The sequence below is a fragment of the Musa acuminata genome, chromosome BXJ1-10 (genome assembly GCF_036884655.1).
Source record: "Musa acuminata AAA Group cultivar baxijiao chromosome BXJ1-10, Cavendish_Baxijiao_AAA, whole genome shotgun sequence".
Classification (NCBI taxonomy): domain Eukaryota; kingdom Viridiplantae; phylum Streptophyta; class Magnoliopsida; order Zingiberales; family Musaceae; genus Musa; species Musa acuminata.
Window position 1 is genome coordinate 31,177,211 of NC_088336.1, and position 25,241 is coordinate 31,202,451.

General features: G+C 39.7%; 6 protein-coding genes across 7 annotated transcripts; 4 read left to right on the forward strand and 2 right to left on the reverse strand.

The window, feature by feature from the left end:
- Positions 1-1,083: 1,083 nt before the first annotated feature.
- LOC103969153 (protein DETOXIFICATION 27) lies at positions 1,084-4,322 on the reverse strand. Its single transcript, XM_009382608.3, has 8 exons — positions 4,007-4,322; positions 3,356-3,897; positions 2,609-2,695; positions 2,456-2,512; positions 2,088-2,326; positions 1,870-1,988; positions 1,441-1,527; positions 1,084-1,354 (listed from the first exon to the last, which is right to left on the reverse strand). The coding sequence occupies exons 1-8, from the start codon at positions 4,262-4,264 to the stop codon at positions 1,301-1,303; spliced, it is 1,443 nt and encodes a 480-aa protein (XP_009380883.2). The 5' UTR covers positions 4,265-4,322; the 3' UTR covers positions 1,084-1,300.
- Positions 4,323-7,544: 3,222 nt separating this feature from the next.
- Positions 7,545-8,922, forward strand: LOC103969154 (purine permease 1-like). Its single transcript, XM_009382609.3, has 2 exons — positions 7,545-8,380; positions 8,731-8,922. Exons 1-2 carry the CDS (start codon positions 7,617-7,619, stop codon positions 8,783-8,785), a joined length of 819 nt encoding a protein of 272 aa, XP_009380884.2. The 5' UTR covers positions 7,545-7,616; the 3' UTR covers positions 8,786-8,922.
- A 3,360-nt stretch (positions 8,923-12,282) lies between these two features.
- On the forward strand, positions 12,283-13,839 carry LOC135596173 (purine permease 3-like). The gene is made up of 2 exons (XM_065088096.1): positions 12,283-13,098; positions 13,346-13,839. Exons 1-2 carry the CDS (start codon positions 12,301-12,303, stop codon positions 13,673-13,675), a joined length of 1,128 nt encoding a protein of 375 aa, XP_064944168.1. The 5' UTR covers positions 12,283-12,300; the 3' UTR covers positions 13,676-13,839.
- Positions 13,840-16,100: 2,261 nt separating this feature from the next.
- On the forward strand, positions 16,101-17,754 carry LOC135596171 (purine permease 3-like). The gene is made up of 2 exons (XM_065088094.1): positions 16,101-16,989; positions 17,367-17,754. Exons 1-2 carry the CDS (start codon positions 16,222-16,224, stop codon positions 17,694-17,696), a joined length of 1,098 nt encoding a protein of 365 aa, XP_064944166.1. The 5' UTR covers positions 16,101-16,221; the 3' UTR covers positions 17,697-17,754.
- A 1,451-nt stretch (positions 17,755-19,205) lies between these two features.
- Positions 19,206-21,022, forward strand: LOC135596172 (pentatricopeptide repeat-containing protein At5g09450, mitochondrial-like). The gene is made up of 2 exons (XM_065088095.1): positions 19,206-19,565; positions 19,933-21,022. Exons 1-2 carry the CDS (start codon positions 19,230-19,232, stop codon positions 20,815-20,817), a joined length of 1,221 nt encoding a protein of 406 aa, XP_064944167.1. The 5' UTR covers positions 19,206-19,229; the 3' UTR covers positions 20,818-21,022.
- Positions 21,023-21,651: 629 nt separating this feature from the next.
- LOC135596174 (bet1-like protein At4g14600) lies at positions 21,652-24,532 on the reverse strand. 2 transcript variants are annotated; one of them, XM_065088098.1, is made up of 4 exons: positions 24,374-24,532; positions 24,111-24,234; positions 23,190-23,246; positions 21,652-22,048 (listed from the first exon to the last, which is right to left on the reverse strand). In XM_065088098.1, exons 1-4 carry the CDS (start codon positions 24,412-24,414, stop codon positions 21,887-21,889), a joined length of 384 nt encoding a protein of 127 aa, XP_064944170.1. In that variant the 5' UTR covers positions 24,415-24,532; the 3' UTR covers positions 21,652-21,886. The 2 variants fall into 2 exon arrangements, with proteins under 2 accessions (XP_064944170.1, XP_064944171.1); XM_065088099.1 differs by having other exon boundaries at positions 24,111-24,229; positions 24,374-24,525.
- Positions 24,533-25,241: the final 709 nt, after the last annotated feature.

Consider the following 25,241-nt stretch of genomic DNA (forward strand, 5'->3'; position numbering starts at 1 on the left):
CTTGTGGGGTGGACATAGAAATATATAGACAGACACAACTTTTGCGTTGGTCATCGAAAATGATCCATCCATCATATGGTGTCGACAAGAAAAATACAGGTCCCATAAAATCGATTCATAAGCTTGTTTTGACGTATATTTGATGTGACGGTCTCCCCCTTTATTTTTCTAGTTGAGTCTTTCTCTCTCCTTGCTAATTGAGTTATGTGCTTAGTTCCTTGTGAAATGCACTATTGATCTCTAGAAGTAGTACCACCGCAACCACTACTCTTTCACTGGCATTTTGGGTGGCAACGTTAGTGACGGCGTGTGTGCTTTGGGAACAATGGAAAACACATACATGTGGTCTCTCACGGGTTTTAATGCATGCATGCACCTCTACGTGACGATTCCATCATTTTTTTTTTCTCTTATTAACTTTGTAAAGTTACTTTTTTTTGAACTTTTTTTTTGAAAGATACACTATTTTTTATACTTTTTAAATATTATTATTATTATTTATAATTTTATAAATATCCCTCGTTATCGCCCATCACTTATCGCTTCTGACCTTGTATGTCACCCGATCACTAGTTATCATGCTTAGTCATATATTCCATAGGAGAAGAGTTGCACAATGCTAATCTTATTTAGGTCGATGAAAAGTGAGGCCATGCAAACCTTAGAGTGTAAAGGTGCTTAGCAATAATCGAGAGGCAAAAGTTTTTCATGACGAAGGTGATGGCAACACTCAAGATGATGAAGTAATGGATTGGTTCATGCAATGAAGGATGAAGGAGAAGCTCTATCGTGGTCATCTCTTTCCCCTTTGCCAAAATCGACAATTACGATATGTGGAAAGGGTTTGACGATCGACACGACGAAAAATGACAAGACGAAGGTGAAGGAACAAATGAGACAAGTGATAACGAGAGGCATTTCTAAGATCATAAAAAGTATTCAGCACCATTTGAGAAAAATAAAAACAAAGACACCTTCCGAACAAAACCGAAAGAGAAGTTTTATCATAAAATCATCCTAAAACTTTTAATAGGATTCACTCAATAAATATTATTTTTCTTAACCAAAATGAAGGAGTTTAAGTAGATAAAATAAAATAAAATTAAAAAGAATCATTTCAAGCCATTTGAAAATTAAATTACAGAAATCGTTGATCATATTGATCAAGGAACATGAATGAAGTATTCCGTTTATTAAGCACTTTTTCGTCTCACACTAGTTGATTTCTTTATAACAATGAAAATAAAATGATATATTAGGTTGTGTCATCTCTCTTTCTTCTTCTCGCCACAATAGCCTGCTAACTTTTCCTTGAAATGGCCCATTTCTCCATTCGTGCGCTTGCCTTCAGCGCCTGACAACAAACAATATACGTATAAACATTATATACATGATATAAAAAGAGAAATACTCTAATCCAATAGATACGCAGGATGATACCTCCTTATCCCAATCACATCTCATAGTGAGATAGATCAACACCACCGTTTGTACTGCAGTTCCACCTATCATTCCAGCCCAAATGCCCTGTAACGTGCATTCCATTTGATTAATAATGAACAAACCATGTTTTGCATGATTCCCACAAATTAACATAAGTTAATCTTCTTTGATTACTTCAAGATCCCAATATGGTAGATTGTCATGTGGAATCAGTGAGAAGCAAGAACAAAACTGGTGTATGGTTATGCTTTTCTTTTTCAAGGAGAATCTATTATATTAATGACAAAAACCAGTGTCTATGTTATTGTTGATCTAAAATGATCTTTTGCTTTCTATACCTTCAATCATAAGTGTATGAACATGATTTCAAAGTGACATCAATCGATACATCAGTATAACAGTTCTAAAGATATAGATGTCACATACTCGAACGCCAAGGTGGAATACAGATCCCATGATAACCCCGACAGGGATCCCGATGAGGTAGTACGATCCAACGTTTACATAAGCCACTGTTGCTTGCCACCCTGCGCCCACAGCGACACCTGTAGACCATATCCCACAGGTAGTGAAATGGCATGTTCATTCTTGACAGCAGGAGCACATGATCCTTCAAGATATATTGCAGGAAGAGCAGTAGTTACCAGAAAGGATAGGTTGGATGCTGTTGAGTAGAATCGCTGTGGCCAGGAGAAGAGAGAGCTTGTCCACAGCGTTGAGCACGACCGTGCTCGAGGAGAAGATGAGAGCAAGCTTGTCATGGAAAACCACGATGAGGCAGCAGGTGAAGAGGCCAATCACGGTGGAGGTGACTATTGAAACACCTGTGGCAAATTTGGCTCCCCTGCTGTTACCTGCGCCGAGCTCAATAGCTACTCGCACCCTTTGGATCAAAACAAACAAATACCACGTCACATAAAAAGGCATTTCAAGAATGATCAGCTTTATGGAGAATGAAGACTCATTTGGTCGAGCAATTTAACAATCTAGTTCTTGGAGGTCACCAGCATACCCAGTGCCAGCGAAGAATGCCAGAGGAATCATCAGCTCCCAATTGTTGATGTTCATGCTGTTCCAGAAAGAAGAGTACAAGTCAGAGCTAAAGCTAGAAGTCAACATCATACTCTGTTCCTCCCGATGATGAAAGCAGAGAAGTAGCTCATACCAAATAGAGATAGCATCCACTGCGATTTCAGCATTCTTCAGGCTCCCAGTGAGCAAGATAAGTACTCTGTAATACCAGTTCTCCAAGCTGTACACGCAACCCCATGTAACCAAGTCAATGAGATAATTGGATCACAAGATATTCAAGTCTTCATTTTGTTTTTATGTTGTCCTCTTTTCTCGTCGTCATTTGCTCTCTGTCACCCTCTCTCACCACTATCCTCTCTTTCTTTCCCTTCTTTGATTCTTCTATTACCGTCTTCATCTTGTTCTCTGTTATCATCATCTTCTCTCATGATTGCTGTGTCTCACAATCACTCTCTCTCTCTCTCTCTCTCTCTCTCTCTCTCTCTCTCATTGTTATGCTCTTTCATGTTTGCCCTACTATAAAAATAGCATAAGTAGATCATTTTTCTGTTTTATTTACATTGATGTGGTACGATGATTCGTGACTTGATATCGATGGCATTGGATTTGCCATTACGGAGTCAATAGAGATCTTTATCCAATGGCAGAGATCTTTATTCAATGGCAGAGATCGAGGTTCTTAACAAGATAGAGGTTTACTTGCTGACCAAATCAGCGGAAAATTGCTTGTCAACATTCTTAATGGATCCGGTGAATACTATACAGATCGATCTAGTCTATTTGGAACTGGTCGTTCAAGCTTGTTCTTGGGACAAATGATGACTACTTGTTGTCAAAGAGAAGAAAACAAGGAAAGAGTAAGAGAGAGAGACAGACGTACCAGAGCATGACACCAGAGGCAGCCGATAACTTGACGAACTCCCACAATTCCAAGAAGGCGTCCATGGAGAAGCCCTTCCAAGTCTCCGGACACCTCCCGCAGGCCACGTAGGAGAACTGGCCCAGCACCTGGAGCCACCATGAGAAGCATAACGTGAGCGCGGCACCCCGAAGGCCTTGATCCAACTTGTACACCACCAGCCAGCTGAGGAAGATGTGAACGGCGAGCACCAATCCGGATGCGACGGCCGAGACCGAGTTCTTGAGCTGACTCTGAAAGAACCGGTTGAGGGGGAAGAGGAAGGCGAAGGAAAGGTGCATGGGGATGATCCAGATGCACACGCGGCCCGCCTCTCGAGCTAGCTCGGCCGGCTCCCCCATCAGCTCCAGCAACGGGGTGGCCAGGATGTATACTGGGAGGAGGAGCACGGCGCATCCGAAGAGGACGATCCACGAGCGCTGCAGGTAGACTCCCAACATGTGGTGCTTCTTCGCGCCGTAGGCTTGGCCGCAGAGTGTCTCCAGGGCGCTCGCCATTCCAAGCTGAACGATAAGGATTACACGCAGTAAAACCCTATACAAATCTCTGGCTTGGATTCTCCATATCGACGAGAATGAGAATGATCATGATCAAGGAAGAATAAAGACATGCCATGAGGCCAAAGCTGAAGCCGGAGAAGGTAGCGGCGACGGACATGGCGGCGAGCTCAAGATCGCCGAGGTGACCGGCAAAGGCCTGCGTGGCCAAGTTCATGGAGTAGGACGTAATCCTGAGAAATATAGCAGGGCCAACGATCCTCCACAGCTTCTTGCTTTCGTTCCATACTCTCCTTAGCAGTCCGGGCTCCGAAGCCTCGCCGACTTCTCTATTCCTCAGAAGTGGAACCTCCTCCTCCTCCTCTGTTGTCATAGCTCTTTCTCCTTCTCAAAGACTTTCCAAAGCTCAGGGAAGACGAAAGTGTTTGAGTGGGTCATAAAATGAGGAGTGAGATTATTAAATGAGCGAATTCTCCAAAAAGAAAAAGAAAAAAAAATCTCTTTTTAGGTTTTTTAAGAAAATACTCTCATATTCATAATTAGCTAAAAACATCATTTTGTTTTTCTAATAACTGTATTGACCGATTTATAGAGTTGAATTAGTTCAGTTATTAATATTTTTACTATGTTATGAAATTTTAATAATATAACGTAATACAAAAACATAATGTTACAATTATTTTCTGTACTATAAAAAAATACATAATTTTTTTAATATTATTTTTACACTATAAAAAAAACAAACACTATGTTTGTATAGGACAAAATTGTGATGTATGCCTAATTTTCTTTTCTTATATGACTTTATTTTTTTAAGGCTACACCTGTCGGTCATTATTAATCAAATGTCCTCCTCGAGTGTCACGCTAAGGAAAACAAATCACTTAATATAAAATATCATAGGGTGATTGAAGGACCGATGACAATTTTACTGTGCAGTAAATTACAAGCAAAAGAGACATCAATCCCCTTCAAAAAAAAAAAAAGTCGATTATTCCAAAAATAAGACCTTATCTTACATGCTTAAGTAGGTTATAATGATATAATTTTTTTAGTTTGGTTAAATTTAACATGTAATCGAGTGACTAAGGACCATTTACAGTCCCACAAATTGCAAATTAAAAAGCCATTGATTCCCTTAACCACACAAACAAATTAATTATGAAATATCTTACGTTTTAACTACTTTCTATACATTATTAATAGAAGGTGTTAGCTAACTTAGCTAATAAAGATTGCGACGGCTTATCGTATTTTATTTTTTATCATTTATTTTTATAAAAAAAATATTTTTTATAATCAATGAGTCTAGTCGAAACTAATACATATGATGTTGACTACCCACACAACCTGAAATTTTAATTGATTTAATTTAAGTTGATCAATCAATTTTTTTAATATTCATCTCTTTTTCTTGCTTTAAGAAAGAGAGGAGGAAAAGGTCCAATGTTTTCGTTTCTTGAATCCAACTGTTTCATTGGTTTTTGGTACTTCACAAACACCATTTTGATCTTCCCTTTAGCTACATGTTGGAAAATGATGGGGAAGATTATAGAACTCAATGATGTGTAGAGAAGAAATATAGAGAGACGCATTGAACTATAAGATATCGTCTAAATATTATTAATTCCCAATACAATGAAGTGTTCGAATTTTAATTTATTATTTCCAAAAGCAAAGTTGTTAAAGAGTATGATTGATTGCAGATGGTTGATTGGCCTTTTTCTTATCGGTCTATCAGATTTCTTCTCAACATCAACTAATTCAGCCACAAAATTTCTGCCTCTTGTTTGATTGTTGGAATGGTGATGAACGACTTATAGTGACTTGTAATTCCAATGGTACGGTGGCAATCATCCCAAGGAAACAGTGACCTCGAACCGTGTGTTGCTGCTGTATTCAATCAGCATTCAACATACATCAATTCTCCGATGACAAAACCTTGGAAGGTTGTGACGACAGAAAGGACGAATGATGCGCTGTTGCTGTTGCTGGATACGTTTTCTTCGGATGATCATCGTGTCTTTTTTATCTCTATAACTTTTGACTTTTATGCTTAGGCTTTGTTATTTCTTTTTCCAAGTTCATATCGATCTAGTTTTTTCCTTTTGCTTCAAACACATTTTTAATTAGGGATGATAATTTTATATTAATATAAATTTCAAAATTATTATTCAATCATCTCCGACTCGAAAGTTTGTTTTGCGTTATGAAATCATTTTTTCGAGTCAATTATAGGATCTATGTAACTCTTCTACCTATGTATTGTGAGGAAAACGATGGGATTGTTGTTTTATAGTCAGAGATCACATCACATTAACGTTGGATATGGATGCATCCAAAATAAAACATAATTTCTGTATAATGAAAAAAGATAATTTGAGAGAAAAATCATTCTCATCAATCTAATTTTCTACCAATAAAAATTCATCATTTAACGAGGATAGATGACGATAACCGAAAAGATTTACATTGTTCCAAAAGAGATTGAAAAAAATATAAGCATTTGAGAGAAAAATCATTCTCATCATTCTATTTTTCTACCAATGAAAGTTCTTCATCATCATCATGTAACGGGGATAGATAGATGATAGCCATCTTGAAAGATTTACATAGTTCCAAAAAAGATTGAATGGAATGTAATCATTGGAGCAATAGGCGTGAGAAGATTATTTGACAACATATACCGACAACTCAAATACCAATGGCAAGTGTCAAAAGCTATATATATTAATTAGAATATTGATTTATTTATCACCATAACATCTCATTAGTCCAACATCGAAAATGGACAATATGTATGATTGGGTTATATGGGCCTGATGAATATATTATATTAACTCTCGCTTAAACATTTTGGTCCGTGGTTGAAGGATCAAAATATAGTTATTAGTCAATTAACTTAGACTCGGGTCTTGACATTTGGTATCAGAGCCGACCTAACATTTAAGCAGGGTGAGAGGGCTCTAGTAAGAAAGGGCCCGTTGTAAAATACTAATGTTTGTCATGTCATCAGTATAAAATTACTAATGTTTATTTTTTTTTATTGTTATCGATATATTCGGGTTGATTAATATATTATAGTATAGTATAAGTAATAGCCCTTATATATATTATTTGATGCCATAAAATACATTCTAACTTTTTTTAATGTCTAAATTCCAATCCCAAAGTCACCGGCGAAAGTGAATGTGATGTCAGGAAACCCGCTTGTATGTTGTATGTTACGTAGCATTAATTGTTCGTGAGATACTAATGTAACGAGAAACTAAAATTATTTGTATTTTTTTATAAAGTGATATTTTATTTATTTATTTTTATCTTTTATATTTATTTATCTGATTATGTTTTTATTTATTATATTTATATGAACCATAAGAAATTTTTTATAAGATTACGTACATTTATTTATTTATTTTATATTATTTATTATTAAATCTAAGTAAAAAAATATTTATTTATTTAAAATAAATGTTAAAAATATTAAAAGGATACAATTTATTATAATATATTCGGTAAAATTATAAAATATAATTTTGCCAAACAATACTTATATCAATATATATTTTTATTTTATTTGTTATCAAACACATAAAGCATTTTACAAGTATATATTCACTCAATTTTTTTTTAACTACTCGTTAAAAATAGAAACGAGAGAGAGAGAGAGAGAGAGAGAGAGAGAGCATTGGCTGGTGCTTCTCTCAGTTCCCATAGCAAACTCCATGGATGTGGAAGGCCAAAACTCCAATCGCCAGAACCAGGATGCCGCTCCCCTGATGAGCAAAGGCCTGAGGAGGGTCCTCATCGTCCTCAACTGCGTCCTCATGGCGCTCGGCAACACTGGCGGCCCACTTCTCCTCCGCCTCTACTTCCGCAGCGGCGGGAAGCGTCAGTGGCTCTCGAGCTGGCTCGTGACCGGCGGATGGCCCCTCATCTTCCTCCCTCTCCTCGTCACCTACCTCCATCGCCGCCGCCACCAAATCCGCCCCAGCCATATCCACCCCACCAAGCTCTTCTTCATCACCCCGCGACTCTTCCTCGCTTGCGCCTTCCTCGGCCTCCTCACCGGCCTCGACGACTTCCTCTACGCCTACGGGCTGTCTTTCCTCCCCGTCTCCACCTCGTCTCTCCTCATCTCCACTCAGCTGGCCTTCACGGCTTTCTTCGCCTTCCTCATAGTGAAGCAGAAGTTCACCCCGTACTCGATCAACTCGGTGGCATTGCTGACGGTCGGGGCGGCGATCTTGGGACTCCACGTAAGTTCCGACCGGCCGGACAACGTGACCAAGAGTGAGTACTACATGGGGTTCATCCTGACACTGGGGGCGGCGGTGCTGTATACGCTGATCATGCCTCTGGTGGAGCTGATGTACGCCAAATCGAAGCAGGCGATCACCTACACGCTGGTGATGGAGACGCAGTTGGTGATGGGGTTCTTCGCGACCGCTTTCTGCACCGTGGGGATGCTAGTGAACAAAGATTTCAGGTGACCTTCGTTCTCTGCCTTGGGTTTCAAGACTGCCAAGTCGATTCCCCGACCGAGTCTTTTCACATGTTAGATTCTGCGAGACGAAATGATTAGGGAGAAGCTGATGACGAAAGCAATCACTCTGCAACTTCTCCCCTGTTTACTACTATTATATCACATGGAAAGTGATCCTCTGCACCTTCTTACGCCAGAAAACTCCACCAAAGTGACCCATAGTGCATAATTTAATTCATTACTCATCATCGACTGACCTATTTAGATCCAATTTCACTTGCTTTTCGTTCAAGAAAGTACAGGCAATCTTTGTGTCGTGATTTCACCATCTCATTGAGTCGAACATGTTGCAGGCGATTCCACGTGAAGCAAGGCACTCCGAATGTGGGGAGTCTAGATACTACGTGATACTTGTTTGGAACGCCGTGGTATGCCAATCCTTCTTCTTGGGCACAGTGGGTGTCATCTTCTGCGTGAACACGCTGCTCGCCGCCATCCTCATCTCGGTGTTCATCCCGGTGACCGAGGTGTTGGGTGTCGTCTTCTTCAAAGAAAACTTCAGCAGCGAGAAGGGCGTCGCTCTCGCCCTCTCACTCTGGGGTTTGGCCTCCTACTGCTGCGGAGAGTACAGGCAAGAAAAGGATAAGAAAGACAAAGCAGCTCCCAGTAATCAGGTTGCTTGAACTGCTGTACTATTGTGATCAAAGAGAAACATCAATGGCTCTCTACGTATTGATTAGAGATTGATGATGGTGTGTAAATGGATATGGACAGGATAAGAACTCTGTCCATGAAACCTTTGAGAGCTTCCAATGTACTTTTGGAATCATATTAGCAATTACATGCGAATCTGCTCTTTCTGGGAACACTTGCAAAGAAATCAGCAGCAAAAGCAATTAAGCATCTCACAATTACTCGAATCATTCTGTTTCCCCTTTCGTTTCAACTTGTGATGATGATGATGCTTCTGTAATGTCTTCAGGCGTCATCATCAGCGTCATATAATGACAGCCGACAAAGAGATGTTTCAATTGCTCACATTTCAATGGAACCCTTGACCCTCTGCTAACTTATCATCATCAATTCGTAACGATGACCACCAAATGGGCCATCTTCTTTTAAATTAACATGATAAGCAATGATTGAAACCAAATACCAGTCGCGATGTGACGATTGGAAGTCTATGATTCTCCATCATTAAGATTTTAATTCATTCGAAGCACTAATATTAGGCTGCCATGATCCATGATATAAAGGAAGATTTTTGTTGAGTAAATACTAATAAATATTTAAATAAATAGATAATTTATCTTTAAAAAATCTAAGTTTTTAGTTTTTGGAGCACCTTAATTTTATTTTATTCTTGCATAACGTCTTTTATTATCTAAAAAATATGATTATCTTTATTACAACTTATGTCTTATAGGTTATCATGGCTAATCTATATTGTCTTTTGGGGAATCACCCTAACAGTGATATTGTCATTATGCCGACCTTCATTCCGTCACAACGATGACCCTCAAGATTGTAAACCTCCCACCCCTGCCTTTCTCAATAAAGATATGAATGAGGATAAGCCCACGGAGGAAGGAAATGTGATACTACAATAACCATTGCGAAGGATTAGATAAGGAAGATAGAGAAAGAGAGAGAGAGAGAGAGAGAGAGTGTCCAGGGGTTATTTGTCATGGTAGGTGGGGCTATCTAGGGTGACGGTGAGGGAGCGATGGAGGTGGAAGTTAGTGTAAGAGAGATCACGGAAGGGACTATCATCGCACTAATTGAGAATGAGAAATCTGTTGATCTTTTAGGAGACAATGCAAATGACGATAAATTTTTTCATCACCACGATGTAGGCGTTGCCCTTCATCGTTAAGAAGTAGGAAGTACAAGCATCAACAATACAATCCCATAAGCCACCATCTATTTCTCCTTGGAGGAGTCAATCCCATCACCACTAATGATGACGGTGATAGCCATAATGAAGTGAAGACAATCACAAGGGTCATATTAATTTTTTGAAAAAATAAGGGACGCACCGTCAAAATAAAATAAAAAAAGAGATCCTACAATTAAAAAAAAGTAAAAATATAAGATTTTTCTTAGAAATTTATCCTAAATAAATTATCAGATCGTTGTCGCATCAAATTAGCTTCCTTGCGCATGTTGGTTTGATCATTTTCCAAACTGTCGGTGTGCACTACACATTCCCACGATTCCTTTGTCATATCACTGGGAATCAGTCGAAACACACACAGCCTCAGATCTTTCCATCTCCTTTTCTATTCTTCTCCAATTAGTTAGCGCAGTGATTTCTATGTCAAAATCATCCATTATCCAAGTATTCCACTTCGTCTCTCTATCATGCAAATGTCATTCTTATTGCGACATATCAATTATGTTGGGACTGTTGAGATGACACACAGGATGAATGATGCACTGTCGATGGATACTTTTCTTCAGATGATCTCTAACATCATGCATGAGTGCGTCGGTGTAGTTTTTTCCTTTTACTTCAACACATTTCTAATTAGGGATAATAATTTTGTATTGATATAAATTTCAAAAATCAGTAGAATATGAGAAATTATTATTCAATTATCACTCTTTCCAAGTCTATTATAGGATCCATATGACTTTTCTTCGTAATGTATTCACATCGTGTGAGGAAAACGACGGGATTGGTGTGTATATGGGTGGAGATCATATCACATTAAAGTTAGACATGGATGTATAGGAGATAAGACCCAATTTCTTCATAATGGAAAAAAGATAATTTGAGAGAAAAATCGTCCTAATCATTCTGTTTTTCTACCTATGAAATTTGGTCATATAAAGAGGATAGATGACAGCCATGCAAGACGGGAAAGATTTGCATCGTTCCAAAAGAGATTGAATGAAATATAATAAACATTTGAATACCGATGGCGAGATGAATTCGGATATTGATTTGCCTATCGCACTCATGGTGTAAGTGTTCGTTACGGAACTGAGTGTTTGCAATGGAACTCTTCCATCTTCGAGCGTGTCATAGACTTCCATGCAGCAATAATTTGTGTCATGTCATGTAAATAACAAAATTTAGGAGCATAAAACTCTTCTTCTTCTTGTTGTTGTTAATGTATATATTTTTTTTTTATCTTTATCAAATATTCAAATTGATTAATGTATTGTCGCACAAGTAATCGTTCTTAAGTTTAAATTCATGAAATTTTTTGTTCTTTTTTAAAATGTTTAGATTCTTTGATATGGCCACTAGTGGAAGTGAATGAAGGATGCATTTGCAAATAAATGTGTATTGATAGCTCAATGCATATGAATTGATGTTTAGTATTATTATTTTTAATTATATCTAGCTTGTATGTTAATGCTACCTCAACATGTTATCATTTTCGAAATATTAATATGATTTTTTAAAATTTGAAAGTACCTTATGATTTATCTAAAATTATAAGATTGTCAAAATGGTGTAGTGACGAGTCAACATAATTTATATTTTCTATAAAATAAGATTTATTTTATTTATTTTTATAAATTATGTATATTTATTTATATGATTATATTATTATTTATTATATATTTCGTCCACAAGAAATTTTCTATAAACTTACATACATTCATTTGTTTATTTTTATTTATTTACTTATTTAATTTAAATAAAAAATATATTTATTTTGAAAAAAATATTAAAAATATTTTTTTTAAAAAAATAAATTTATCATAAAATATTTAATAAATTTAAAGTATAATTTTACCAAATAAAACTTATATTAATTTATTTATTATTTACTAAATACACAAAGCATTTCACAATTGCGCATTCATTCAAATTCCTTTATTCATTTATCCATTAAAAATACAAATATATTCTCAAACTAAGCCTATATATATATATATATACGCACACAGTAGCTGGTGCTTCTATGGTGCTTCTCTCAGATCCTTCGGCAAACTCCATGGATGTGGAAGGGCAAAACTCCAATCACCAGAACCAGGATGCCGCTCCCCTGACGAGCAAAGGCCTGAGGAGGGTCCTCATCGTCCTCAACTGCGTCCTCTTGGGGCTCGGCAACACCGGTGGCCCGCTCCTCCTCCGCCTCTACTTCCGCAGCGGCGGGAAGCGTCAGTGGCTCTCGAGCTGGCTCGTGACCGGCGGATGGCCTATCATCTTCCTCCCTCTCCTCATTACCTACCTCCACCGACGCCGCCACCAAATCCGCCCTGGACACATCCACCGCACCAAGCTCTTCTTCATCACCCCGCGACTCTTCCTCGCTTGCGCCTTCATCGGCGTCTTCACCGGCCTCGACGACTTCCTCTACGCCTACGGGCTGGCTTTCCTCCCCGTCTCCACCTCGGCTCTCCTCCTATCCACCCATCTGGCCTTCACGGCCTTCTTCGCCTTCCTCATAGTGAAGCAGAAGTTCACCCCGTACTCGATCAACTCGGTGGCATTGCTGACGGTCGGGGCGGCGATCTTGGGACTCCACGTAAGCTCCGACAGGCCGGACAACGTGACCAAGAGTGAGTACTACATGGGGTTCATCCTGACGCTGGGGTCGGCGGCGCTGTATGCGCTGATCCTGCCGCTGGTGCAGCTGATGTACGCCAAATCGAAGCAGGCGATCACCTACACGCTGGTGATGGAGATGCAGTTGGTGATGGGGTGCTTTGCGACGGCTTTCTGCACCGTTGGGATGCTGGTGAGCAAGGACTTCCAGGTGACCTTCTTTCACGACTGCCTGGTCGATTCCTCCGACCGAGTCTTTTCTCATGATTGATTCTGCGAGACGATATGATTTAGAGGGAAGCTGATGACGAAAGCAATCACTCTGCAACTTATCCCCTGTTTACTACTTATTAGCGATCGACCTATTTAGATCCATTTCGCTTTGCTTTTCGTATAAGAAAGCACCGGCGATCTTTGTGTTGTGATTTCACCATCTTATTGAGTTGAACATGTCGCAGGCGATTCCACGTGAAGCAAGGCACTCCGAACGGGGGGAGTCTAGATACTACGCGATACTTGTTTGGAGCGCCGTCTTCTGGCAGTTCTTCTTCTTGGGCACAGTGGGTATCATCTTCTGCGTGAACACGCTGCTGGCCGCCATCCTCATCGCCGTGTTCATCCCGGTGACCGGGGTGTTGGGTGTCGTCTTCTTCGAGGAAAACTTCAGCAGCGAGAAGGGCGTCGCTCTGGTCCTCGCACTCTGGGGTTTGGCCTCCTACTGCTACGGAGAGTACAGGCACGAAAAGGATAAGAAAGACAAAGCAACACCCAGTAATCAGGTTGCTTGAACTGCTGTACTTTTGTGAGCAAAGAGATCGATTAAAGATTGATGATGGTGTGGATGTGAAATTGGATAGAGGATAAGAACTTGTCGATGAAACCTTGGAGAGTTTCGCATGTGCTTTTGGATTCATATTAGCAATTACATGGGAATCAACTCTTCTGGGGAACACTTGCAAAGGAATCAGCAGCCAAAAGGCTGCTTGAGCTTTCAATTAAGCAGCATCTCACAGTCACCTGAATCATTCTGTCTTGCTTTCCTTCCAACATCTGAAGCATCCTTGCGCATGCTGGTTCGATCATTTTCCATACTATCGGTGTGCACTACACATTCCCACTATTCGCTCTAAAATGGCCTTTCTCATATCACTGGGAATCAGTGGATGTTAAAGGTGATTTTAGCCAAACCTTATGAAACTATATCGAAAATGTTCGGACAATGCTTGCCTCCGACGTTTAAGTTCAAGAAAAGGTAACTTGTTAGAGAGAGCCAGAAGAGGAGGCCGCCGCCACCGAGGACGATCGCGTCTTTTGTCTCCCATTACCCAAGCGTCTTGGCCCCGAGCAGCTATTTCTCTATATATCCAGACATGAGCCTTTGGAAAGAATACCTTTTGCTTACATCACGCGCCCATTCTAATCATCGTCCCAGCATTTACTACTGTTCAAAAGAGAGACATCAAAAACGTTTTGCTGCTATAGTCAATCAACGCCTAACCTGCAATGATTATCCGATGACAATTCCTTGGAACATCAAATACTCGATGGAGACGATAGCTTGTAGAGAGAGATAATTAGAATTATGCGAGGATTGAGGCTTCATAATTCAATTTTGTTTTTCTTAAATAATGTTCTTTATTTTTTATTATTTTGTAAGTATTCTTCCTCCTTTTGATACCTTTCCCTGCTCTCACCTCCACCCCATCATGTGGCGGTGCCACCCACGCTTCGTTGTCTCCTCCATCGACCCTTTCCTTCCTCTTTAGAGATAATGAGATTTCATGGTGAGAGCATAGGATAAAGACAGTAGAAAGTGGGTGGCATCGCCTTGCGATGAGATGGAGACAACTCAGGAAAAAGGATAGGACATTTACCGACACTATATAGAAAAAAAACGAAAAAGGAACTTTTTTAGATAAATCGGCCATTAGGATTCAGTAAAGTTTAGTCTATCTATCTAAATCAAACTAAAAATTTAATTACTCAAATTTGACTCCCATATCTGTTGTCTACTCCAATCCTAAAGAGTAGCGAAAATTCTTGTACCATAAGGTGCTCTTTCTCCTCTTAGATGCTTTTGTTGTTGCTGCTACTTTTCTTCGTCCACCTCAATGGCAAACCTAATCAATCAACACTGCTAAGCACACACTGTCACCCTCAGGCACAGGACAAACACATCCAAAACAAGAAGAGTGTGCTAATTGAAAACTGAAACCAAGGCGACTTATTGGGGATGTTGGATTGGTGGTGGCCTTCATCGAGAAAGGAAAAAGTTGTAACCTTAGCCATTCGTCAGATCAGCCAGCCTTTATATTATGTATCTTTGATGGATGCTTTTTCTTCATCTTATCTAATTCTTTAACTTAATTTTTTTCTAATATATAAAATATTTTTTTTTTTAATCTTTACAACTATGTTATAGTATTTTAAATAATACCCAAAAAATAGTAGTAAAAAACATTATAACACAATGTGCTTGTTTAAATTATGTAAAAAATATTATAACATAAAAATGAGAGAAAAAAAAAAGAGGGTGGGTTGTTGGTATAGTTAGATCGACGGTTCGATAGGAGAGTGAAGATAAGAGGAGAGAAAATATACTGAGTATTTCATGTCAAAAATAAAAAAGGAATATATTTCTTGAAAAAAACAAAAATAATTTTTTTAAAAAAAATCGCTCATGATTTTTATATTGATATAAAATTCAGTAGAATAGGACAAATTATGATTCAATTATCTCTGCTCGAAAGCTCATGAAACTACTCTATGAAGTCTATTATAGAATCCATAGAAGTCTTCTATATAATGCATTCAAATCATGTGAGGAAAACGAGAGATTGGTTTATGTGGACGGAGATCAACAAATTAAGAGAAAAATAATTTTCATCGTTATCAATGAAATTTATTCCGAAAGAGAGAGATGACAGCTATGCAAGACCGGAAGATTTGCACTGTTTCGAAAGAGCTTGACCGGTAGAAAACATATGCGTTTGAATTATAGGTGTGAGAAGATTATTTAACGCACAACCACACAAATACCAATGGCGAGTGTCGAAAGCTATACAATTGAATTCACTTTTCATTTGCCAATCATAGCTCATGTTATATAAGGCAACTCTTCCATCTTGGACTTGTCATGGACTTCCATGTTTCGATAAATCTGTGCCATGTCATGTAAATATCACAATTTAGCAGCATAAAACTCTCTTTGGTGGTGTTGTTCATGAACTGAGTTCTTTGATACGGCCACTAGTGGAGTGATCATTGAAGTCTCTCTTCTATATATATATCTTAGCACTAGCTGGTGCTTCTCTCAGTTCCCAAAGCAAACGCCATGGAGGTGGAAGGCCAAAACTCTAATCACCAGAACCAGGATGCCGCTCCCCAGATGAGCAAAGGCCTGAGGAGGGCCCTCATCGTCCTCAACTGCGTCCTTATGGCGCTCGGAAACACCGGCAGCCCGCTCCTCCTCCGCCTCTACTACCGTAGCGGCGGAAAGCGTCAGTGGCTCTCGAGCTGGCTCGAGACCGCTGGATGGCCCTTCATCTTCGTCCCCCTCCTCATCACCTACCTCCACCGTCGCCGCCGCTGCCGACTCCGCCCCGGCAACTGCCACCCCACCAAGCTCTTCTTCATCACCCCGCGACTCTTCCTCGCTTGCGCCTTCATCGGCCTCATCACCGGCTTCGACGACTTCCTCTACGCCTACGGGCTGTCTTTCCTCCCCGTCTCCACCTCGTCTCTCCTCATATCCACCCAGCTGGCCTTCACGGCCTTCTTCGCCTTCCTCATAGTGAAGCAGAAGTTCACCCCGTACTCGATCAACTCGGTGGCGTTGCTGACGGTCGGGGCAGTGGTCCTAGGACTCCACGTGAGCTCCGACCGGCCCGACAACGTGACGAGGGGCCAGTACCACTTGGGGTTCATCCTGACGCTGGGGGCAGCAGCTCTGTATGGGCTGATCCTGCCGCTGGTGGAGCTGATGTACTCCAAATCGAAGCAGGCGATCACCTACACGCTGGTGATGGAGATGCAGTTGGTGATGGGGTTCTTCGCGACCGCTTTCTGCACCGTGGGGATGCTGGTGAACAAGGACTTCCAGGTGACCTTGTTTCTCTGCCTTGGGTTTCACGACCGCCGAGTCGATTCCTCCGACCGAGGTCTTGTCGTATGTTTGATTCTGCGAGACGATATGATTAGGGAGAAGCTGATGACGAAAGCCATCACTCTGCAAATTCTCCCCTGTTTACTCTACTCATCGGATCACTCTGCACTTTGTCACGGTGGAAAACTCCATCAACCATAGTCTCCTACCACTAAGCTCTTGATGACTCATAAAACATAATTTATTCGTCACTATATTCATTACTCATCATCGATTGACCTATTTCGATCCATTTCATTGCTTTTCATATTAGAAAGTACAGGCAATTTTGGTGTTGTGGATATCACCATCTCATTGAGTCGAACATGTTGCAGGCGATTCCACGTGAGGCAAGGCACTTCGAACTGGGGGAGTTTAGATACTACGTGGTACTTGTTTGGAGCGCCGTCTTCTGGCAATTCTTCTTCCTGGGCACAGTGGGCATCATCTTCTGCGTCAACACGCTGCTCGCCGGCATCCTCATCGCGTTGTTCATCCCGGTGACCGAGGTGTTGGGTGTCGTTTTCTTCAAGGAAAACTTCAGCAGCGAGAAGGGCATCGCTCTCGTCCTCTCACTCTGGGGGTTGGCCTCCTACTCCTACGGAGAGTACAGGCAAGAAAAGGATAAGAAAGACAAAGCAGCTCCCAGTAATCAGGTTGCTTGAACTGCTGTACTTCTGTGATCGAAGGGAAATTTTAATGGATTGCTACATATTGATCAAAGATCGATGATGATGTGGATATGAATTTGGATAGAGGATAAGCATGTGCCTTTGGAATCATATTAGCAATTGCATGGGAATCACCTCGTTTGGGGAACACTTGCAAAGGAATCAGCAGCAAACAGGCTACTTGAGCATGCAATTAAGCAGCATCTCACAGTCACCTGAATCATTCTGTCATGCTTTCCTTCCAACATCTGAAGCTGATGATGCTTCTGAAACGTCCTCAGGCGTCGTCATCATCATCATAACTAGAATAATTCCTAGTGCTTTGTTTAGGCGCAAAGCAAACTTGAATCTTTAGAAAACATATGCGTTTGAATGCTGCCAAAAGCATGAGATTATGCTGATCCATTTTGCCGGCCATTAGATTCTTCGAATTGGCCAAAACACTACTTGCATGATGCTGTTTAATTAGCTTTCTTCGTACTGTCGAACACTCTATTGATTCAGCAAATATAAGGACAAAAGTAATTGAGAAATGGAGCTCAATCTGCTATTGAGATAGCGAGATCGAGTATTTTGATCTTTTTCATATTTTCCACCGCTGATTGAGGAGTGGATGCACTCTCTCCCCTGCCATAGTAACCTAACCAAAGAGGAAGTCACTCTCAATTACTGGATCATAGCAACTAAAAGACATGTACATTAGGCGACGTTGTTACCTATATTCTTGCCATGTGCGTGGAAACATATCAATTGTTGACCACTGTTTTTTGTTTGACGTGAAAAGCCGACATTATTGTGTTACTTTTTTTTTCATTTAGTGTCTCTAATTTCTTATCATATTTGTAATATTCCTCATCATCATTATGTTGTGAGGTCTCCTCAGATTTTCGAGCACATTATCGTTTGTTACTATTGCCATGTAAACATCCTCTGTTTACAATTAATTCTCCAACACGAAGAAGATTATAATGAATTCGAAACACTAATATTTGTTGGCTACATATTAACAAAGAATTAAATAGATCATCACATCGTATTGGCTTTCCTACTTATGTTGGTTTGACCATTTTCTATACAATCGGTGTCCACTACGCATTCCCACGATTCGCTCTTAGTGGAAATGCACACAAAGCCTCAAATCTCTCCATTCCTTCCTTCCTTCCTTCTTATTATTGGATTTCTTGCTAGCTTTCTCATCAGTGATACATGATTGGAATAGCACTGACCCCCTCGTGGGTATCATGTTGTCAATCTTATAGATCATATACCTCACTCACTTGATATTTCAATCAAAGAGATCGAATGAAATATCGATTAAATGGAGTTAACATGTTGGTCGAATGAAGATGATATGAGATGAATCGAAACCTGTGCATTAATCAAAATTTAGCTTACTAAAATTTATATACAACTTCCGCACGATGCGCGCGTGGAAAGTGGTCCGACCGGACCAGAAACGGAGCTGGACCGGATCCAAACCGGGCCTACAAAACGCCCCGAGTTAGGTCCGGTCTTCGGAGCTCGAACATGGCGACCGGCTGCCTCTTCGCAGCCCTAGTTCGGGGATCGCGCCCGAGAAGCCTAAGAATCTCCGATCTCCGGGCCTCACCGATCGCATTTCTTGAAAGCCCTAGGTCCTTCTCTTCGGTCCTGCCGAAAAGCGATGGCTTCTCCGTCGAAGAGGAACCCGCCGACCCCGAGGACGATCTCCGGAGCCGCGTCTTTCGGCTCCGATTACCTAAGCGGAGCGCGACGGCCGCCCTAGACAGATGGGTCGGGGAGGGGCGCGCTGTGTCGGCGTCGGAGCTCCGCCAGATAGCCAAGGACCTGAGGCGATCGCAGCGCTACAAGCACGCCCTCGAGGTACATTCCTTGTCCACTTTCTCCTGTTTCTATTAGTTCTCTTATCTTTTGCTGATTGAATAAGGATGTGGCGTCTGGGAAAAGAAAAGTTGGGACTTTTAAGATCACAGAAGACATACTTTTAAGAAAATAACCTAAAATCCAAGAAGTCTTGTCTGACAAAATTTTGTGGATGTATTCTTGTTTAATCTATTCTAAGATTAAACTGAATGGGAGCAGTCCTAATAGCACCTCCGTTCCTATCGATCTGAGAACTTGATTGATTCATGACCTTCCTGTCAATACGATATTACAATTGAGCTTCATGATGCATATGTATATGTACTATGTTGCCTCATTCTTCTCGTATTTGTTATTGCACTTGCAGATATCAGAGTGGATGAAAACACATCGAGAATCTGAGTTATCAGATCGCGACTATGCAATGCGCATAGAATTGATCACCAAAGTTTTTGGTGTCAATGCTGCTGAAGATTTTTTTGAAGGTCTACCCTCGAGTGCAAAATCATGTGAAGCATACACTGCCCTCCTCCATTCGTATGCTGCAGCAAAATTGACAGAGAAGGCCGAGAAGCTATTCGAAAGGATCAAGGAATTAAGTCTCTCTTTGAGTGCATTGGTATATAATGAAATGATGACTTTGTATATCTCGGTTGGGCAGCTCGATAAGGTTCCCCCGATTGTTGATGAACTAAAGAGGCGAAAAGTCACACCTGATCTGTTCACATATAACCTCTGGATAAGTTCTTATGCTGCAATTCTCGACATTAATGCTGTAAGAAATATTCTTGATGAGATGGCCCAGGAACCAAACTCTGACAAACATTGGATTACATACATGAGACTGGCTGATATCTATCTCACTGCTGGTCGACTCGTCGATTCAGATTTTTCTCTTGCTGAAACCGACAAAAAGATTAGCCAGCAACAGTGGATAACTTATGATTTCCTTATCATCTTACATGCTGGTCTGGGTAACAGTCAAATGCTAAACGAAATATGGAAATCCATGAGGATGACCTCACAGAAAATGACTAGCAGAAATTATATATGCATTATTTCTTCCTATCTCGTGCTTGAACGGTTGAAGGAAGCTGGAGAAGTTATCGACGAGTGGAGGAAATCTAAGGCTGAAGAATTTGATATCTCTGATTGCAATAGGCTATTTGAGGCACTAAAAAAGGCTGGCTTGGCCGACGCAGCAGAGAAGTTCCGTGAGCTAATTCTCCAGAAAGATTGTGTGACTTACTAGTTGCTTTTTTGCTAACCGAATGTTCAGTAAACTAGATCAATATGGTTTTGTCAGAACTGTGTTTGTCTGGGAAACTGGAAGAGGGAACTACACAAGTTAACACTTCCATTGTTGTTTTTGTGCCTTGAGGAATAATAAGAGGTCAAATGTAATATAACTTTACCAAGTGACCTTGTTTACCATTTCTATCTTCCTTTTCAATTCAGCTTTTTAGTTTTCAGTGAAATTTGCTTCTCTACAGTCATTACTGGATATATAGTAAGATTAATAAGCATAATTTGTTTGCTTGTTTATTCACATGGACTTCCCCTAGCATATTGTCTGTATTTCGATGAATGTACTACAAGTATGCAAACATTTTCTCTAGTATTCTGATATGCAGCAGATACTTTGAACCATCAGAATGTGAGTGTCACGTCTACCTAAAGTGGTATTATGTTTGGCGACAGTTGGTGAACACTAGAGAAGCTGAGTATACCTTTAGGACGTGGGAAGCAGAGTGCAGAAATCACGAAGGATTTCCAATGTTCCTCTACGAGCTTTTAAGGTGACTGGATGGATGAGTAAAGCTGAGTTATTGCATCTTCATATTTTGGCAAAGGGTGCCTATCCAAACTACAAACAATAAATGAGAATTTGATGGAGGATTGGTGACCGATGTTTGTACACGGAGGCCTCTGTCTGCGATCTTGATGTCCATTGCGGGGTATTTTAAAGGAGCACGGCGGTGCTAAATCAATGTCAGCACAGCCGATGATGATTTCCTTTCTCAGAAACAACATTTATTGTAGCTCAGAATGTTTAATTGGAAACGGTACATTTCAATGTTCGACATACAAATAACATTTTCTCTTCATTTAGCACAATTAATTCTATATTATAAACAATCAGATATGTTCTACATATGTCATTTGAGAACTAAGCTGCCCTCGTCTTTACAGTAATATTACAATGTCTTAAGGCTCGAAGTACGGAATCCAGCACCCAAGTCAGCGAGGAGGATAGCACTTCGATGAAGAAGAGATAAACCAGATTAGTCCAGAAGCAAACTCTTCCGTGATCCCTTTCTTCATCTTCTGGAGATCTTAGACCAGAAATATACAACAAAGAAACAGAAAAGCGTGAACAGTATCACATGGACAAGATGGTTCGAACCCTTCTGTATGATGCTCTTGTTCATCCTTCTCATATTGTTCTTCACCCCAGCCTGTGCTTTAATAAGGGTCATTTGCTGTCGGACAACCAGAGCTCCATCAGAAAGCACGCAGATTCATATAGTCAAACCATAAAGATGCAAAAACACAAGAAGGAACATTCAGTGTAGCATGATTACAAAATAAATATGAATGATGATAATGCACCTATGGCATCATGAGCTCCAGGAACATGTGATGCTAATACATCAAGAAACTTCCATCAAGTACTCCGGAAATGACAAATAACAGAACATGTCCAGGTAAGTGAAAAAATATACATGCAGCTAGTACCTCCTGCAATCTTCATATAAAAAATGAACAATTTATGCTAGTTGGATCCTAAAACTTGGGGACTGGCCCAGAGTCCTGTACTATTCTTGAGACAAGGTATCCCCTGCTGGGAAAAGATATCTTTTTGTCTCTCTAATTTCAGGAACCTCAGACAATATTTATTAGAACATGCTTTTCCCTGAATTCCAATAAAAGTTTCATTCGAAGATCTCATAGGAAAAAATGATAATTTAGATACTATAAAATGGATAGAATGTGTAGAAGATATAGCATATATTATCTGAATTTTGCATTCAACAAGAGATTAGAAAGCAAAAGTTATTTTGATACCAGGTTAATAAAGTAATACAGAAACAATCCAAATCCCCAACAATTTTCTATGCAAAACAGGTGTTCTTGCAGAAGATACCTAAAGGCAAGGATTGATATTTCCCAGTAGAAGCATGAGAAATTTTATATAAGATATCAAATAACTCTAATAAAATAGCCTTGAAGATAACCTATGATGCAATGAATTCATGGATATTAGATTTTTCAATATGTACCAACATGGAAAGGTGCATCTCAAAAACATTAACAATTCGTACAGGTAAACTAGCTCAGTCAATTAACTTTAAAATAAATACAAGGCAATCAACTTTTAACTATTTCCGCTAGCCACTTAGTCACATGCCTTGTCATATTGCTTTGTTACAAAATTCTGATAAGTCCAAGAAAACCTACAAGTCCAGAAGAATGCTGTATAACGTAAACTAGTGCACAACATTCAGCTATTAACCATCACAAACAAAGGCAACTTAAAAAATAAGCAACAGGTTCAGGTCTTCAGTTTATAACCATTTCCACCAAAAGGAATCAAAGCTGTGAAATGATGGAAAACATTACCAATTGGGTTATGAAGTCATTCTGAAACTTTGCTTCTGTCTCTATCTCCTGAGCTACCTGTAGCAAGGAATAGAAAGAGATACCACAGTCACACAACAAGAAACAGAATCCCCCATATTTCATTGTAAGTAATACAACTAACTAGTGGAACAACATGATGATTTCCCCTAATAAATCTGATCACTTGAAGCTTTCATGCCCTAGAATGAGGAAACATTTTCCCCTAGAAATTACACAAAAACTATTAGCAACTTATTTTACAACAGGACAAACTCCTGAAGATGTTCATGCATTTTAAGTTGACAACAGATTATTTTTTTGCTTTCTTGTTATTCAACCAAAAAGACAACAGATTATTCTGACATGCAACCTGTTGGTGTCTTCAAAGCCATCAAGATCACCATCAACCTACCATACAAGACGCTGGTAGCCTCTTTGAGACATATAGAGGCATCTCCTCACCAAATGCTTTACCAAAATTTATGAGGGAATGTTCATAAAGAAAAACAAAACAACAGTAGTAAAAAAAAAAAAAAAAGCTCCCGAATAAGAAACATATTTGTAGTTGCACCAAAAATGATTAGACGACCAGTCAGGGCATGCCAGATAAGCTTACCACAAAAAAATAAAATCTTGTTTAATGCATCAAGATTATAATGAATGTACTGCTAATTCTAAATTCTCTCAGTATTCAGTTGTTCAAGGGCTAAATCACGAAAACAAATTGTCTCTCTTAGATATCGAGAAATACAAGGAGCTGTGTCTTTTCTTTGCTTAACCTAACCAAGGAAACCCTAACCTATATTTTCACGATATTTTTTTTCTCTGCGGAAGTTCTGAAACAAAGATGAATCACAAGTATAAAATAGCAATTTAATTGCACATATACTCAAAGAAAGCCAGGAGAGCCAAAAAAATTACGCCTTTCAATTGCCGGATCTTCCGATGAAGCCCATCGATCTCCTCGTCCAAATCCGCATGCATCGGGTCGATACGCAACTGGATCTCGTCCGAGGATGCCGCAGGCCTCGAAATAAGGCCTTCTCTGAGATAAAAACACCAAGAACCAAAATTTTCTTGAAAAAAATCCAAAATTAACAACGACGAGGACAAATAGAAACGATCTTATGGGGGCAAAAGCCACGAAGGGAATCAGAAAGACAAGAATTACGCCATTGGACTACCTCGATCGATTGGGGCCGGCGCCATAGAGGGGATTGGCCATGGGAATCGGAGAGAAGCCCCTGGATGCTTCTACGGGAGGAACGAAAGCAAACGCGGACGCAAAAGCGAGCCGGAAATTTATGGAATGAGACAAACGGACCGTGCGGTTCGATTTGTTACGTTCTAAGAGCCAGATAACGAGCTGGTTTAATCGGTCCGGTTGACCAAATAAGTGGGATGGTCTGACGTACAACCAATGGGCCCTAACCAAATAATGGTTAAAACTTTAATGAAGTTTTAGAAATGTATCCTTTCGAAGTTGGTTGGTTTCATAATTGCACCAACTAATTCGGGAAAAAGCATATACTTCTGTCCAAATATTAAACTCCTTCGTATGTATAATGAATTGCCTTATTAACATTCATTCAAAAATAAAAGATAAACTCAGATTAACTAACCACTACTAATTGTGGTTAACAATTGTTAGTTTGAGTTTAAAGAATGTTAAAATACTAATTATTTTTACCATAGTTATATTATCGTGATAACTTTAAAAAGATTTTAATATCAATAAAAGTAATAAATTCTCTAATGGTCAAATATACTACCAAAGGACATATCCAATGTTGCCATTTTAAACTATATGCTTATCTATTTGAAAGTAAATGATTTGATTAGTGCTGATACAGCCGTCACATAAATATCTTGCATATATATCATTTCAAGAATTATCTTTTAGATATGACCCTTAATAGCAAATTTGTTTATTCTAGGGGGAGTGAACCATGTGCATTCTTAGATTTTTGACCAAGCAAACAATTCATAATATATTAATCTTGATAGAAACTTAGGATTGACCGACCAAACTTTCTGAACGCCGGTCTTGGT